Source organism: Ylistrum balloti, unplaced genomic scaffold (assembly GCF_031769215.1).
Source record: "Ylistrum balloti isolate Yb309-2 unplaced genomic scaffold, AGI_CSIRO_Ybal_v1 Utg370432, whole genome shotgun sequence".
Lineage (NCBI taxonomy): Eukaryota > Metazoa > Mollusca > Bivalvia > Pectinida > Pectinidae > Ylistrum > Ylistrum balloti.
In genome coordinates, this window is record NW_026782290.1 from 207,818 (window position 1) to 224,641 (window position 16,824).

Sequence of the window (16,824 nt, forward strand, 5' to 3'; positions counted from 1 at the left end):
TTTTAATTTCATAAAAGATCCTATGGAAAATTTAAAATTATGTTTCATCGAATCTCGTTTGAAATTAAAATTGATTTAAGATCTTATGTATATTATCTTATTTTGATGAGCTGTACATTTACCTTTAAACTTTTTCAGAGTTCTCTGATTGCCACAAGACACTCCTCTTCGCTGTAATTAGATCAATTGCTACTGGAAACTGCTTTAAAATATTAAAGTAACGATATGCAAAATAAATAATGTTGAAAAATAGACATAAGAAGATATTACGTTTATATATAACCCAAATAGTTCCATTGGAGAGCCTAACAGTAGAAACGTTCAGGAAAAGGTAAGGCTGATACCGCCTCCGTATATCTATTGCCTAGAAATAAGAATAAGCTTGCGACTGACTTGAAGTAGTGGCTTTCACCCTTTAAATGGCTTTTGATTTTCATCTGTATGTATATTGTCTGTACGTTTCCTATATAATTCACTACGTCGTCACATTAGATTTACCTATGATGTTAAACAATTGCTACACACATTTGAAATCCGTTAGAATTCAAACATTTTAAAGATGTATGAAATAGTACAAATATTTAAGTCATTTATGGAAGTCTGAACGTAAAATACAGGTACAAATGTACATATATAAGACTGATGAGGACTGTTTGCCAGACCCTGAGAGATATCTTGGGTTCCGTTGTGCTGAAGTACCTTTCACAGGTCCGGCCCGAATCTGGAAACGTACTGAATGAACGGGACCCAAGACTCGCAGCGGCAGGGATAAAGGCCATGCCCAGTCAGCTTCATCCTAGCTCTGCTGAATACTCGGTGAAAATAGGACTTATCCCATATGATAAACAAATATATACTGGATAATTCTGATTACTAGCTTATTCTTTCAAAGAGAACAAAAATGTTTCATTTCATTAAAGCAGTTAATTGTCAATTAAATTATACAAATGTATTGTTTTTTTATTAGATATTAATTGTCTCATGTTTTATCTACAATTCTTTTTTCATAAAAAACATCTATCTTGATAACATAAGAATGTCTGACCAATAGCATTAGGTTTGTAGACATATTTGTAGATTTAGTGTTTCATCCAAACTATTCTATGTGTCATCCTCATTTTCACGATTAAGACCCTCAGCACATTGACGAATCCTTGAGGGAAGACATATTTTCTCAAGCCCTATTAAGGATAAATGAAAATCTGATGCTCAAAATAAAAAAAAAATTTTGGTGCTGGTTTTGGAAAGGGTAAAAAAATAATAGAGCGTAATTAAAAGAAAAAATGTCTCCCGTTACAGGCGTCAAAATTTGTGTCATAGAAATATGCGTTTTTGGATTTTTTGTTTATTTAACAAGAATTATTGTTTATTTTTTAAGCGATTTTTGTTTCCTTTTCCTTTATCATAGAAATACAATAGAATCCTACTGGGATAATATGCACAACATGATCTCAAATTTTCAATTTGATTTGACAGCTGCAAATCTCCATAGCAACCAAAGTGTAATTTTTTGAAATGTTGCTTAAAAAACTAATGAAAAGAAGGGATCACTGTACTCTTGCAGTGATATAACTTTGGTTGATCTAATCACATTCGTTCGTAGTTTGACATAAGTTTCTGATCTTAATTGAGGTGAGAACGGTAATTAACACTATAATCCAGGATACAGGACAGAGAGTCGTCTCCACACTGTTAGGATAGAAGCTTCGGAGATCAAACACATTTTACGAATATTGAAACTTGGAAAAGCTTCAGGAAGTGATGGCATTAGTCATCACATGTTGAGATTCACTGCAAATACTGTCTGTAAACCGCTAATGCTACTTTTTAATCTATCCCTTACTAGTGGAATTTACCCTAAGGCTTGGGAAAAAGCCAAGGTTATGCCTCTTTATAAAAATAAAGGTGACAAACACGACGCTACAAATTATAGACCTATTTCATTATTATCTGCTGTTGGTAAAGTTTTTGAAAGAATCGTTTTTAAACATGTTCATAATCATTTGTTAAATAACTCTCTTTTTCTTGAACACCAATCGCGATTTATGTCAGGTCATTCAACCGTTTATCACTGAATGGAAATTTTTCATAGAGTTTGTTAATCTTTAGATGAGAAGAAGCACGCATGTCTGGTTTTTTGTGACATATCGAAGGCCTTTCATAGGGTTTGGCATCAGGGCCTTCTAATAAAATTAAAGTCTTATAATATTTCTGGAGATTTGTTGAAATGGTTAGAAAATTATCTCTCTCATAGATATCAACAAGTTTTTGTTGGTAATTCTGTTTCGGATATAGGGTTCATTAAAGCTGGAGTTCCTCAAGGGTCAATTCTTGCTCCGTTGCTTTTTCCTGTTTATATCAATGATGTTGCTGAAAATTTTCAATCTGCATCACGTCTTTTTGCTGATGATACCTTTCTAATGCACACTTCTTCTTCTTGCAATGAAATTTCTACGTTACTGAACCGTGATTTAGAAGCATTAAATGTCTGGTCCAAAAAATGGTTAGTTAATGTTAATCCAAGTAAGACTGATGTAATGTTTGTTTCGAATGCTAATAATCTCGAGGATTTTGAACTACAGTTTGATGGAATATTTTTAGAATTTAGTGAAATTCATAGACATCTAGGAGTTACTTTGAAAGCCAAAGGTAAGTGGGAGACCATATTTATAGTATTCAAGTTTTGAGAAAACTTAGATATATTCTTAAAAGGGAGACCCTATCTAGAATTTATCTTACACTCATTTTACCTATCTTTGAGGATGCGTGCGAAGTGTGGGACGGATGTACTAACGACGAATGTAATATGTTAGAATTATTACAGGTTTGCCTTCCTATGTTAATAATGCATCATTATATTATGAATCAGGTTTGGAAACACTTTTAGAAAGACGTAAAAGGCGCAAATTGCAACTTTTATATAAAATGAAACATGAAAAAACACCAAATTTTCTAAATGTTTTATCGCCACCACCAACTGTAGACCAAATTAACCCGTATAGCCTGAGAAATAGAAATAATTTCACTTTACCTAATTATAGATTATCACATACAAATTTGTCGTTCATCCCTTCCACAATTCGTTTATGGAATAATTTAGATTTATCGGTCAGGTTACAACCATCACTTAGGCGTTTTAAAAAGGCTTTGCTTTCTGGTCAAAGAGAGTTGACTCCGCCCCCTTATTTCAATTATGGAGAGAGAGAAAACTAAATATTATTCATACAAAATTAAGACATGCGTGCAGTTCTTTAAATTACGATCTTTTCCGTGTGAATCTCGTGAATTCTCCAATGTGTTGCTGTGGTTTTGCCTGTGAAGATAACTATCATTTCTTCTTCGTTTGTCCAAATTACCAAAATCAGAGACTTACTATGTTAAATGACTTAAATATACTACGTTTTAATCACATAATTGATATTGATTTACTACTTTTTGGGGATAATCAATTACCTTTCGATATTAATATAGACATTTTTAGAATAGTACAAATTTATATAAGGGCCAGCAATAGATTTACAATTTAAGTTACTACAAACCAGCATTGTATATAGAAAGTTCGTTAGTTATTATGTTTCTGTTGTGTCCGTTATACCATCACCTTAAAATTTATACAAATGTTAATCGGAGAGGGCGTTGATAATGTTGAAATAACTTGTGCCCAATCCGTTGTTGTCAAATTTTTGGCAAATAAGATATGTTTAAACCAATAAACTTGTTTTTTCCACATAAATAATGATATTCATTTGTATAAAAATAAAACAAAACACATTTTACTTTCAATCTTTTTGTTGTAAAACTCTAGAATGACTGCACTTTGATAACACAATTCATCATAAGTAACATTTAACACGCACTAAACTTTGCGCTATCACAGAATTGCACAGTGTTAAAGTCTTGTCACATGATTTACATATTATCAGTTCATACTGTCATCAGCCTAACACTTTGTTTTCACAATTACGACATTTTCGTTGACAGCACGTTCACGCCTTCGACTATAGTAGAACAGCTACGTGGAAACCTGACAAATATTTCGAAATACATTCGTTATTTCGTCATTTCACCCATTAAAAAAACTACATGTATGTGTAGACAAAACGCTTACTTTTACAAGTACTATTATAACATATCTGTTGATAATTTAAAGAGCCAAATAGAAGTTTCCATTTAATTTCTAACTTCCAAACGCGTACCGGTGGAAACTCATGGACGTTACATGTAGCAATTCGGCTTTCAATATTGCTCGTTATTGTTTAGCTTAAGTGTAAAAATATTTTTGATAGTTTAAGGCGTGTTTGAATTAATTCCGGACAACTGAAATGCCGTGATTGTATAATTACACTTTACCGCAATTTCAGTGTCGAGCAACATGAAAACAGTAAAGATCCCTAATGGGGCAATAATTTTAAATTTATGACATTAAATGCGATGCTGCGTCCGTCTCTATATAATTGAACTTTAATGAATGCGATGAAGACATTTATTCTTTTATATGATGTGATTGTGTATTTAAGAAAAGAAAATTTTCCTTAATTCCTTTGATACGTTAGGTTATTGTACACACGTCCATCCCCGGAAGGTAACATAACCATCGTTTCCTGTCCATCTCTAGTCTCTACATCAGAAATCTGGCCCCTCCTTGCTGCAGAAGAATCAGTCACTCTAACCATACACAATCAAACATTGGATACCCCATCAATTGTCTTCTGGCGACTACAGGAAAACCTAATCCATCCCCTGAACAGGAAGTAACCCAGAGACAGTCCTCCAATAGTCAATATCGGGATGACAATTCGTGTCACCAGAACTGTCGTCCTGACCCTGGTCCTGCAACAAGAATGTTCTCATTATGTTTTTTTTTCTTTTTTGTTTTTGTGAAGGGTCAAAGAATATCAACATTTTAACTTTGATTTGACTTGACAAACATTTGAAATGATTTATTTCTACAGAAGGACTGTCCTCCAATTTCAGCAATTAGTACAAAGCGAAGATAAGGGATATACATTTTTGTACTTCAGGTAATTAAGAATGATGCGTAGATTTGTTATTAGAGACAGAACTTTTAAAATCTACTTACGTATTCGATTCTCTGATTTCACTGTCGTTCCCGTTCACAACAACAAACAACAGCACCACTGTAAAAGTGTAATACATATTTGCAATTAATACAGGAGAACTTGATCACTTGTGCTCATTACATAATGACCTTATCAACAGCCCACTTATCAACAATAGCCGTTCATGAAAATTGTCACGATATATAAATTTGCCGTGATACCAGTTACTCACATTTTACAAATCATGGCGGCTTGAGATATTTTGCTTTTTGTTCCATGTCACGTTCTTCGATAAAGGACGTAACTCTTCAAGTCTTGAACTCATTTAAGGGATGACATGATACTTAACATGTACAATCTCATAGTACATAATGGTTAAAACGGAACAAAACATAAGTATGTTTGTGATAGATAAAAAGGTGAGCTCCTTTCTACAGTGTATTACGTGAATGATTTTGTGATTAGGAATAAAAGAATGCACAAGAAATGTACTGGAGACAATTAAATACACTTAATAGATTAGACAAATTTATTAATGCACTCTAACCTCTTCTCTAGATATTGTTTGAAATAGCCACCTACTAACAGTTACATCATTTTAGTGACTGCGACTTTTCACCGAATGGCCCGAAAACTTAATAAATTCTAAATATTTATAAGTTTATGCTGTGGTGATTGGCAGTTTTTCAGAGTGTAATATAACGACTGTGGTTTGCACAAACACACATTCTTCTCCGTTGTCCTATATCTCGCCCCCTACACGATTGCGTAAAGATTTACGATAGACGTTAGACATGGAGTGTTTTATGACATCGTAGTAAGTTGTACTAATGAATTCTCGTGGATTTGTTTAAGATATATAACTTTATTGTTATATGAAAGTGGACAAACGATATATAGGCGAATGGCACATGTCATGAAATTTAACATAATGTACAGTAGCTGTTTATTGGAGCCTAAATATATGTGTCGACCGAAAAAAATCGATATTGATTGGAGGAAAACAATCATTATATTAGATAGGTTTGAAACACTTTTTTAAAAGGCGAAAATTGCAACTTTTATATAAGAAAGAGTAAAAGATGCACTTTTATATAAAATGAAACATGAAATAACACCAAATTTTCTAAATGTTTTATATAATTTCATGAACTGAATACTTTTCATAAATCTGATAATTTCAGAAAAACGTCAAGAACACGTGTGAATTATTTTTCAATTTTGCCACTATTCGAATTAATGAAAAAAAAATGGTTCGCAGGTTGAGGCAAAGATTTTTACAAGACACACAAGTGATTATGAAATTTGCCCAATCCCTTTGCATTCCCCAAGGCAATAAAACATTCACAGCGAACCAATCAAATGATTTATTTTACTTCAAATTTGTCAACTTCACCATGATATACCGGCGAGAACCGTACTTGTCCAAAAATAAATACAGTTATCTGCTGTTTGAGTAAATATAAGTACACGTTGGAAAGTAAAATTTATGCTTGTTTTCTTTGTGTAAATATGCTTTGCTGTCTATATAAATGTGTCTGACAGATTTTAAGTCACGACTCGATTAACGGTACAATATGAGGGTCAGTCAGAACCAAGGAAACTATTCTAGGTAGGTATCGTGAAACTTAGCCTTAGACAAGGGACATTGATCACGCTCATTCTTGTTAATTCGTCAACTTGTCGTCGCGATGTGTTGGCGTGCTTTCGCTCTGACAGTTGAGAGTTTACACATGAATAAAAAAAAATGAATAAGATGGATTGTTCAATGCGGCCATTAAAATTCGTACTTAAACCGCTTTAATGCAATAATACAATGCGTGCTTGTAAACAGATATCCGGTAAAAAACAAACCAAAATCCGGGGTTAACAATTCTGGTTTGTACGTATCATAGGTTCTTCGCGTCCTAAAAAAATTATAAAGAACTCTTTAAAAATGACACAAGTGAAAAATATGAATGAATAAAGAACTGTTGTTTGAGTAAACTGAAATCATGTATATATCATGCATGATTCAGGCCTGGATTTCGAATTTTAATAATTGTTCAAAAATTACGTTATTCAGTGTAACCATTTTAAATAGGAATCGGTACATTTTTTTAACGCCGGAATACGACATTATGAAATCACGACAAATAACAGAGTTGACATTTTGAAATCGCATCACAAATTTCCGTGTAATCTTTTCCTTCGGTTGTTACATTCCTATACAGCTACACTGACTACCGCGTCTGTCGCTCCTTCACCGTCTTATCCGGATACCAACGGGTCGTCTTGTCGAGATCGAGTTATAGAGAACACGACATTTTTATTATTTCGTCCTAAGTAGTTACAGGGACGTACAGAAAGTTAAAGTAATGATGCATTGTAGTTCATTGTTATAACGACAGGAGCAAATACACAGAAAAACTAACTTTACGGTTAGTGGCCGTTGTATACAATAATTTTTAACACTACATTTAACACAATGGAATGCAATTACCACGACACAACAATGATGATATATAGCGGGACAATCGCCAACTGGAGCGAACAAAATTATTTTTGCGACCCCGGTGGACGAACATTTGACGATTAAAATAAATACCTGTATCTGCTGGATGTCAAATGTGTAAAGAAAATGATTTAATGATATAAAACGGGTAAATTTCCGCGTGACCACCAAATCAAATTTTCATTGCTCCGTAAATAACTATTGTATATATCCATGGTCACTAATTAAAAAAATGGAGAATATAAATACCTAGGAAACACAGATGATTCCAATTCGTCAGCCATCTTTTAGAATCCATGATATCAACTGGAAGAAAACATGACTTTCTTCGTCAAGCATCACATGCTTAAAATGTACTGAAACCTTTTGACAAAACCAGCTGAGAACACTTGTCTCTCCCAGTTATCCCCATAGTGTTCGATCTAGTCCAGCATTACATGGTAGAGGTGATGATTACACGTTCGGGCGGAGATTATAGTGAAATCCGGTAGTATTTCGTCTTATAACATGTCCAGACGTCACCACACTTTCACTAATTCAATTAAGGGTTACACGACAAGGGATATTATTTATATATATACTTTGTATCTACCTTAGTCTTGTGTACAGGTGAACTCACTAGGCGCTGTGAGGGTGTAGTATGTACACAGTACACGAGCACTGTTGCCAAATTAATACGGGCATTTTAAAGTGATTTCTATTGAAAATATCGTGATTTGACAATACTTGTAGATAAAAGCCATGTCGATCTAATAGACATATTGGCTAACGTATTTATACGTGAACGACAGATTTGACTGAAAAATACATGGAGATACATTTAATTTTTTTGTGTTTGTAATGACCCAAAAGTGACATAATATTGAAGTATGTTAAAAGTTACAATCTACACTGGATTTTAGGATTTTAACTAACATCCGTGTTACGGACATAACAAACACCCGTGTTACGGACATAACAAATGTTACTAACAAACACCCGTGTTATGGACATAACAAATGTTACTAACAAACAACCGTGTTACGAACATAACAAATGTTACTAACAAACACCCGTTACGGACATATCAAACACCCATGTTACGGACATACCAAATGTTAATAACAAACACCTGTGTTACGGACATAACAAATGTTACTAACAAACACCCGTGTTACGGACATAACAAATATTACTTACAAACACCCGTGTTACGGACATAACAAATGTTACTAACAAACACCCGTGTTATGGACATAACAAACACCCGTGTTACGGACATAACAAATGTTAATAACAAACACCCATGTTATGGACATAACAAACACCCATGTTATGGACATAGCGAAAGTTTATAGCAAAGACGCGTGTTACGGACATAATAAATATTTACAACAAACATCCTTGTTACGGATATAACTAAAACTTGCGTTATTGACATACTAATGAGAAGATAGAAGACATTATCATTATAAATACAATACATGTTATGACTTTGAGAGTTTGAGCACACTGTTTCGGGGTTGCTACCTTAAACCGAGTGCCAAATCAATGGCACGTGCTTCAGCAGAGAATATAGAATTATCAACAGGAAGACAATGGAAGCGCTATAGTTCCCGGTACAGCATATTGAAGCAACTCGTTTCCCGTTTTTGAATCGTCTGTGTATCAGTTCAGAGAAACTTGCTTCCATTACATGTATCTGGAATAGTGTGACCAAATTGTTGAATCATGGCTAAATAACTTAAACCTGTTTAATAGTCGACGGCGGGACAGCAGAATTTCGTTTTAAACAATGTCTGAAAACCAAACACACAGATCATGAACTTATAAACTTAATGTTGGAATATGTTTTTTTTTTCGTTTTGGTTGAGGTTATTTTTCATAGTTTGGATTGAAATGTGCTTGATTGAATGCCGGTTTTTGATGATTTAATTTCAGCTGTGCTGCACCAGTCCAAGTAGTGAAGACGTGTTAGCGGCATGAACTTTGATGGACTTTGATATCGTTTGTTTTATCACAGTTCATCTGTGCATTAATCTGCCTTATTGATTTCCTTCTCGCAAAATGTTTGGAACAATGACTAATCTGTTTTGAACATGTTTCCCCGAGGTGGAGGTTCATCAAGTAGTGACCTGTTGTGATCACTCTCACACTTACACTCCAGTTAGAGATAGTTTGAGAGGGTAGCAGAATGACAGGTCAATGTGTGTCAGTGACCCTTTGGCTGGGTGTAAGTAAGTGAGACTCTTGTTGTTGAACAGGCACAGATGCTTTTTGATGCATTTCTCAAAGCGCCCGCTTCTTAGAACTATAATTGGGGAACTCATCCGACAATTAAACTCCTTTATGATATAACAAGATGCTGGGAGGTGACTAATGGATCGCTTAACCCGTAATTCCTAATTGTTAGGGTATCATGGCATATCGTTACATCAAGGTTGTGTATAGCAAATATATTTATATAAAGGGTATCTATATTGAGTACACTCGCGTCCACGCCCACTTTCTCTGATGTTTGCTGAGAAGAATGATCACGATACTGACAGACAATATTAGAATTGTGGAATCTATTGTTCTAGGTGTGATACACCAGCTTAGAAACGTCAATCTGAGGACAAAATCCTTAAATAAGTACTGACTTTATCTCATGATTCACTCCTACATAAACGGGTACTCTGGGGTCAATAACTGTGGTTTGAGTTTGTACCAAACACGTGTAACAAAAAAAATTACAGTTAAAAAACCTAATCTAATTACAGCATTGTATTGCATTTAAATCCCCGCCGATCATTGTTAATGTAAACATATCATGTATCGTTTAGATCAATCTATTATCCTCATACAAAAACGTTAACAGTTATGTCGTGCGAACTCGTCGCCATTGGGCAAAAAAACACCAGTCACGCTTCACATAACACGAAGCACAGATACAGGTTCAAGTCCATATTAAACATCGAATGAATGATTGTTTTTTTCTATTTGACATGAACACCAAAAGTTCCGTAACATTATGATATTATGTTAATGTATTTGTCGTTGGCGTGAATATGCACATGTACTGATGAGCTATTAGGATAAGCATGATAAAAATTGATAGAAAAGTATATCAGGGGTTATTTTAAACAGCTTTGTTCACGTGTATATGTGTATTGTGTACAATGATGGTCCGCCGATTGCACAGGGGCCCATTGTTAATTGTGACGTAGCTCGAACTAACGACACCTAAGTATTGTAATCTAGAATGAATATACTTGTTTACGATTTAAAGGGTAGAGTACCGAGGGCTTGTTCTACCAGGGTGAAGAGTTATGGTGTTTATTTTAACTTATTTTATCTGCGACATTTATAACAGATAGCTGGTTTATGAAGTTTCGTTGATAATTATGAAGACTCATTATCACAATGGATGGATTTTATTAATTAGTGTACTGACTGTTATAGGTAAGTAGACTAGGCTTAAATAATTTGTTCCAGAGTTATAAATGACGTTTATATGTTTAATGGTTAACCAAAGAATTATCTTATCTGTCTGTTTCGATGTTTCTCCGATACTATTCCTTAAGTTCTGCCTCTGGACACTTGTCACAAATACAGAAGTTCTGCCACTGGACACTGGTCACAAACACAGAAGTTCTGCCACTGGACACTGGTCACAAACACATAAGTTCTGCCACTGGACACTGGTCACAAATACAGAAGTGCTGCCACTTGACACTTGTCACAAACACAGAAGTTCTGCCACTGGACACTGGTCACAAACACAGAAGTTCTACCACTGGACACTGGTCACAAACACATAAGTTCTGCCACTGGACACTGGTCACAAATACAGAAGTTCTGCCACTGGACACTTGTCACAAACACAGAAGTTCTGCCACTGGACACTGGTCACAAACACATAAGTTCTGCCACTGGACACTGGTCAAAAACACATAAGTTCTGCCACTGGACACTGGTCACAAACACATAAGTTCTGCCACTGGATACTGGTCACAAATACAGAAGTTCTGCCACTTGACACTTGTCACAAACACAGAAGTTCTGCCACTGGACACTGGTCACAAACACATAAGTTCTGCCACTGGACACTGGTCAAAAACACATAAGTTCTGCCACTGGACACTGGTCACAAACACATAAGTTCTGCCACTGGATACTGGTCACAAATACAGAAGTTCTGCCACTTGACACTTGTCATAAACACAGAAGTTCTGCCACTGGACACTGGTCACAAACACATAAGTTCTGCCACTGGACACTGGTCAAAAACACATAAGTTCTGCCAATGGACACTGGTCACAAACACAGAAGTTCTGCCACTGGACACTGGTCACAAACACAGAAGTTCTGCCAATGGACACTGATCACAAACACATAAGTTCTGCCACTGGACACTTGTCACAAACACAGAAGTTCTACCACTGGACACTGGTCACAAACACATAAGTTCTGCCACTGGACACTGGTCACAAACACAGAAGTTCTGCCACTGGACACTGGTCACAAACACATAAGTTCTGCCACTGGACACTTGTCACAAATACAGAAGTTCTGCCACTTGACACTTGTCACAAACACATAAGTTCTGCCACTGGACACTGGTCACAAATACAGAAGTTCTGCCACTGGACACTTGTCACAAACACATAAGTTCTGCCACTGGACACTTGTCACAAATACAGAAGTTCTGCCACTGGACACTGGTCACAAACACATAAGTTCTGCCACTGGACACTGGTCACAAATACAGAAGTTCTGCCATTTGACACTTGTCACAAACACAGAAGTTCTGCCACTGGACACTGGTCACAAACACATAAGTTCTGCCACTGGACACTGGTCAAAAACACATAAGTTCTGCCAATGGACACTGGTCACAGACACAGAAGTTCTGCCACTGGACACTGGTCACAAACACAGAAGTTCTGCCAATGGACACTGGTTACAAACACATAAGTTCTACCACTGGACACTGGTCACAAACACATAAGTTCTACCACTGGACACTGGTCACAAACACATAAGTTCTGCCACTGGACACTGGTCAAAAACACATAAGTTCTGCCACTGGACACTGGTCACAAACACATAAGTTCTACCACTGGACACTGATCACAAGCACATAAGTTCTACCACTGGACACTGGTCACAAACACATAAGTTCTGCCACTGGACACTGGTCACAAACACATAAGTTCTGCCACTGGACACTGGTCACAAACACATAAGGTCTGCCACTGGACACTGGTCACAAACACAGATCCAAACTCCGGGCACTCACTCCGTATCATTTCCTGTTTAAAACTTTATAATTATTTCACATTCTACGTTAAACAAGAACTTTCTTGGTATTAACACGCTTGTTTTCAATTCTAAAACGTTAGTGAAGGGCACAAGATTCTGCAGCTATAAATGATTAAAAAGATAACCTAAAAATTGCAAATAAATAAAATGAGATGTTTAGTAATGAATTGGAAGAGCAATCACTCCAACAAACACAAATAAATATACTATATCATACATACACACGGCACATAATCTTTTGTAAGCATGTGTAGTCACCGTTTTGCTGTCGAATATATTTTTAAAAAATTCCCTTTTAAGTATCGATATATCGATAGAAGAGGGATATGTCTTTCCAGTCACAAGATGGAAATATTTGGTTGGGGGGGAGCTGAAATGATATCAAATGACCATCGGTAATATCGTTCCGATGTATTGCTTACTGATTTCATCATTGAACGTATCGTTGTATTCATCAAACCAATTGAAATACTTAATTGAAAGTTTACTTCCCGTCACGCACATGTACCTGTTTATACAGCTACGAAACTTAGAAAACTTAATTACACTTACCTTTGTTTCTAGATCATAGAAATTTTATTATCCAACATGGATATTACTAAGTGAGTTGTTGAATATTCTACAACACAGTTACTATATTTCAAGGTGTTTTTTATTCGGTTCTTTCTTGCAGGTCGTTGTAGAGGAGGCGACCTTTGTTATGACAGTATAGAAGAGAAATACAACTACTGTAGTGGCTACTGCTGTGGAAAAGGAGACGAATGCTGTACGAAGTAAGTTGTTATTTTTTCTTCGTTAGGGCCGCGATAGCTAGGTTTGTAGAACCGAAGACAGGTACAGATCCGAGATTTGTAGTTCGACCCCTAATAACAGGTGTAGATCCGAGATTTGTAGTTCGATCCCTACTCACATGTGTAGATCCGAGATTTGTAGTTCAACCCCTAATCACAGATACAGATCCGAGATTTGTAGTTCGATCCCTACTCACATATGTAGATCCGAGATTTGTAGTTCGATCCCTACTCACATATGTAGATCCGAGATTTGTAGTTCAACCCCTAATCACAGATACAGATCCGAGATTTGTAGTTCGATCCCTACTCACATATGTAGATCCGAGATTTGTAGTTCAACCCCTAATCACAGATACAGATCCGAGATTTGTAGTTCGATCCCTACTCACATATGTAGATCCGAGATTTGTAGTTCGATCCCTACTCACATGTGTAGATCCGAGATTTGTAGTTCGATCCCTAATCATAGGTACAGATCCAAGATTTGTAGTTCGAACCCTTATAACAGGTGTAGATCCGAGATTTGTAGTTCGATCCCTACTCACAGGTGTAGATCCGAGATTTGTAGTTCAACCCCTAATCACAGATACAGATCCGAGATTTGTAGTTCGATCCCTACTCACATATGTAGATCCGAGATTTGTAGTTCGATCCCTAATCATAGGTACAGATCCAACATTTGTAGTTCGAACCCTTATAACAGGTGTAGATCCGAGATTTGTAGTTCGATCCCTACTCACAGGTGTAGATCCGAGATTTGTAGTTCAACCCCTAATCACAGATACAGATCCGAGATTTGTAGTTCGATCCCTACTCACATATGTAGATCCGAGATTTGTAGTTCGATCCCTACTCATAGGTACAGATCCAACATTTGTAGTTCGAACCCTTATAACAGGTGTAGATCCGAGATTTGTAGTTCGACCCCTACTCACAGGTGTGAATTTGTTGAAAAATGTAACGTAATATAAGTTTTATATTTGTTTCAATATTTATTCAATATTTATTAACTAAGTTTATTTCCGACGCTTTTTGCCGCTCTCAGTGCTGATTTGAAGAGTCCATGAAGGACAATGGCATGTTCAAAATACACAACATTTGTCCGTCTTTTCAAATTTACTGTCTCACTGAATTGATACAAGTTATAGATACACGGTTATTGCATCTGACATATAACCAATCAATGGTGATAGATCGTAAGTATGTATATAGTCTTTACTATGTGGAGACAAAAGTTTAGAAAAATGACTGAATAGTTCTTATTTATCCCCCATCTTCATCGTTATTCGTTTAATTGGACAAGTTATAATAAATCATTACAATTTTTTTTTTTAATTTCACGTTACTGGAAACGAAAAATTAAGAAAAGCAACGAATTATTGTTTCAATCATTGATTCATTTATTTTACAGAGACGTTGGAGGATTAGTGGGCGTGGCCATTGCAATAACCGTCGGAATCATTGCTATAATAGTATTTTCTGTCTGTATATGTTGCATGTTCGCAAAAACGTCACGTGATTCAGCTAGAATGCGAACATCAGCAATCCACCCCAGAAACCTTGACGATAGTTTCAAGCATACAACTTCCGTTTGTAAGTAAATCAGGTCTCCATACGTTGTACATTAGACGAGTACGACACTAAAAATTCAGATAACATAGAATTCTTCAAATCCGAACAGTTTCAAAATGGGTCTTTAGACTTGTAACGTTACGATAAAAAATTCTCGAGTAGACAGAAGGTAAATGCAGTCCAATGGCTCATCACATCCTATGCAACGAGGAATACCTATAATTTGAGAAGGAACAAATATTGGGGTGAAGATAGGGATAGACGGCGCTCATCTTTACTGTGTCTATGCAATTAAATAAATTTAATCCAGAAACAGTTTTATAAATTTTGAATCTTTAATTTCTGTTGTTTTCGCTGAACCCATTTATCGTACATATATTACAAAGACGACATAAATGTTTTTTTACCACCAATTTAAAAAAGAAATGATTGTTTTGTTTTTTTCAACATTATTTTTAAATATGTGTAACCCGTAACAGTCATTTTTAAACGATATTTTCTGTTTCAGCTTATACTACAACCACTACATCATGTCCTAGCTGCCAAAACCGGTACCAAAATGGAGTGTTCACCTACACATTACCGGCGAGCTTCCATTTAACCCGTGAATGCCCTTCTTTGTCTTTGTCTCCGATCTCACCTCCTCCTCCCATGTCTCCAATTTACCCTCCCCCGTACGATGAGAGGTCCGAGTCACCACCAAAGTATTTAAGTGATTAATAAAATTCTTTGTGAAACTGTGGAAAGGAACGGATAACGCAATCAACGACAATCATCGGAGTGTGATAACACTTTGAATGAAGTCGTATTTTCACTACTCTATTGAACTGTGTAGACTTTTCATTAACTTCAACTCAACATTTCATCACATATTATCACCACAGCAAGATTTCGACGTAATTCAAATGAAAGTGTTGCTTTTCTTTTCTCGTGATTTCCCGTGTAAAAAGTGTTATGATGTTTGGCACATATTTGTATAACCTAGGTCATTAGAACTTCCCTTTTTTTATCTTTCTGTCGTCTACTTCCTTTCTGTATAATATTTCTCATATGAAGATTTATAATTGGTATAAAACAGGCCATCACGTGTTATATGTAGTTATTGTATGTTGTAATACCAGCAGAGAGTCTAGTAACATACAAGAAATTGTGTCCGATCCCTTTGATATAGAGTTACCTTAGTATATTTGAATGAACGTATCAAAACATTCATAACAGAAAAGACATGTATAAGCTATGACAGTTTGGTTTAAGATACAAAAGCAATCAGTTTTGTTAAATTGAAAATACTCACTTTTACGTTCTTGTTTTAATCATCATCCTGTACATTTTAAGCACGTTCTTGTTTTAATCATCATCCTGTACATTTTAAGCACGTTCTTGTTTTAATCATCATCCTGTACATTTTAAGCACGTTCTTGTTTTAATCATCATCCTGTACATTTTAAGCACGTTCTTGTTTTAATCATCATCCTGTACATTTTAAGCACGTTCTTGTTTTAATCATCATCCTGTACATTTTAAGCACGTTCTTGTATTAATCATCATCCTGTACATTTTAAGCACGTTCTTGTTTTAATCATCATCCTGTACATTTTAAGCACGTTCTTGTTTTAAT

General features: G+C 35.7%; 1 protein-coding gene across 1 annotated transcript; it reads left to right on the forward strand.

Annotated features, from left to right (window-relative positions):
• The first annotated feature begins 642 nt into the window (after window positions 1-642).
• LOC132554698 (uncharacterized) lies at window positions 643-15,992 on the forward strand. Its single transcript, XM_060219009.1, has 5 exons — window positions 643-816; window positions 2,583-2,649; window positions 13,514-13,613; window positions 15,046-15,227; window positions 15,715-15,992. The coding sequence occupies exons 1-5, from the start codon at window positions 643-645 to the stop codon at window positions 15,924-15,926; spliced, it is 735 nt and encodes a 244-aa protein (XP_060074992.1). The 3' UTR covers window positions 15,927-15,992.
• The last annotated feature ends 832 nt before the right edge of the window (window positions 15,993-16,824 follow it).

Excerpts from the sequence above, each read along its gene's own strand:
- LOC132554698 (XM_060219009.1), top strand. The coding sequence starts at position 643 with ATGAGGACTGTTTGCCAGACCCTGAGAGATATCTTGGGTTCCGTTGTG. Across the intron at positions 2,650-13,513 it reads AGTTACTTTGAAAGCCAAAG|GTCGTTGTAGAGGAGGCGAC; the intron begins GTAAGTGGGAGA and ends TCTTTCTTGCAG. Across the intron at positions 15,228-15,714 it reads CAAGCATACAACTTCCGTTT|CTTATACTACAACCACTACA; the intron begins GTAAGTAAATCA and ends TTTCTGTTTCAG.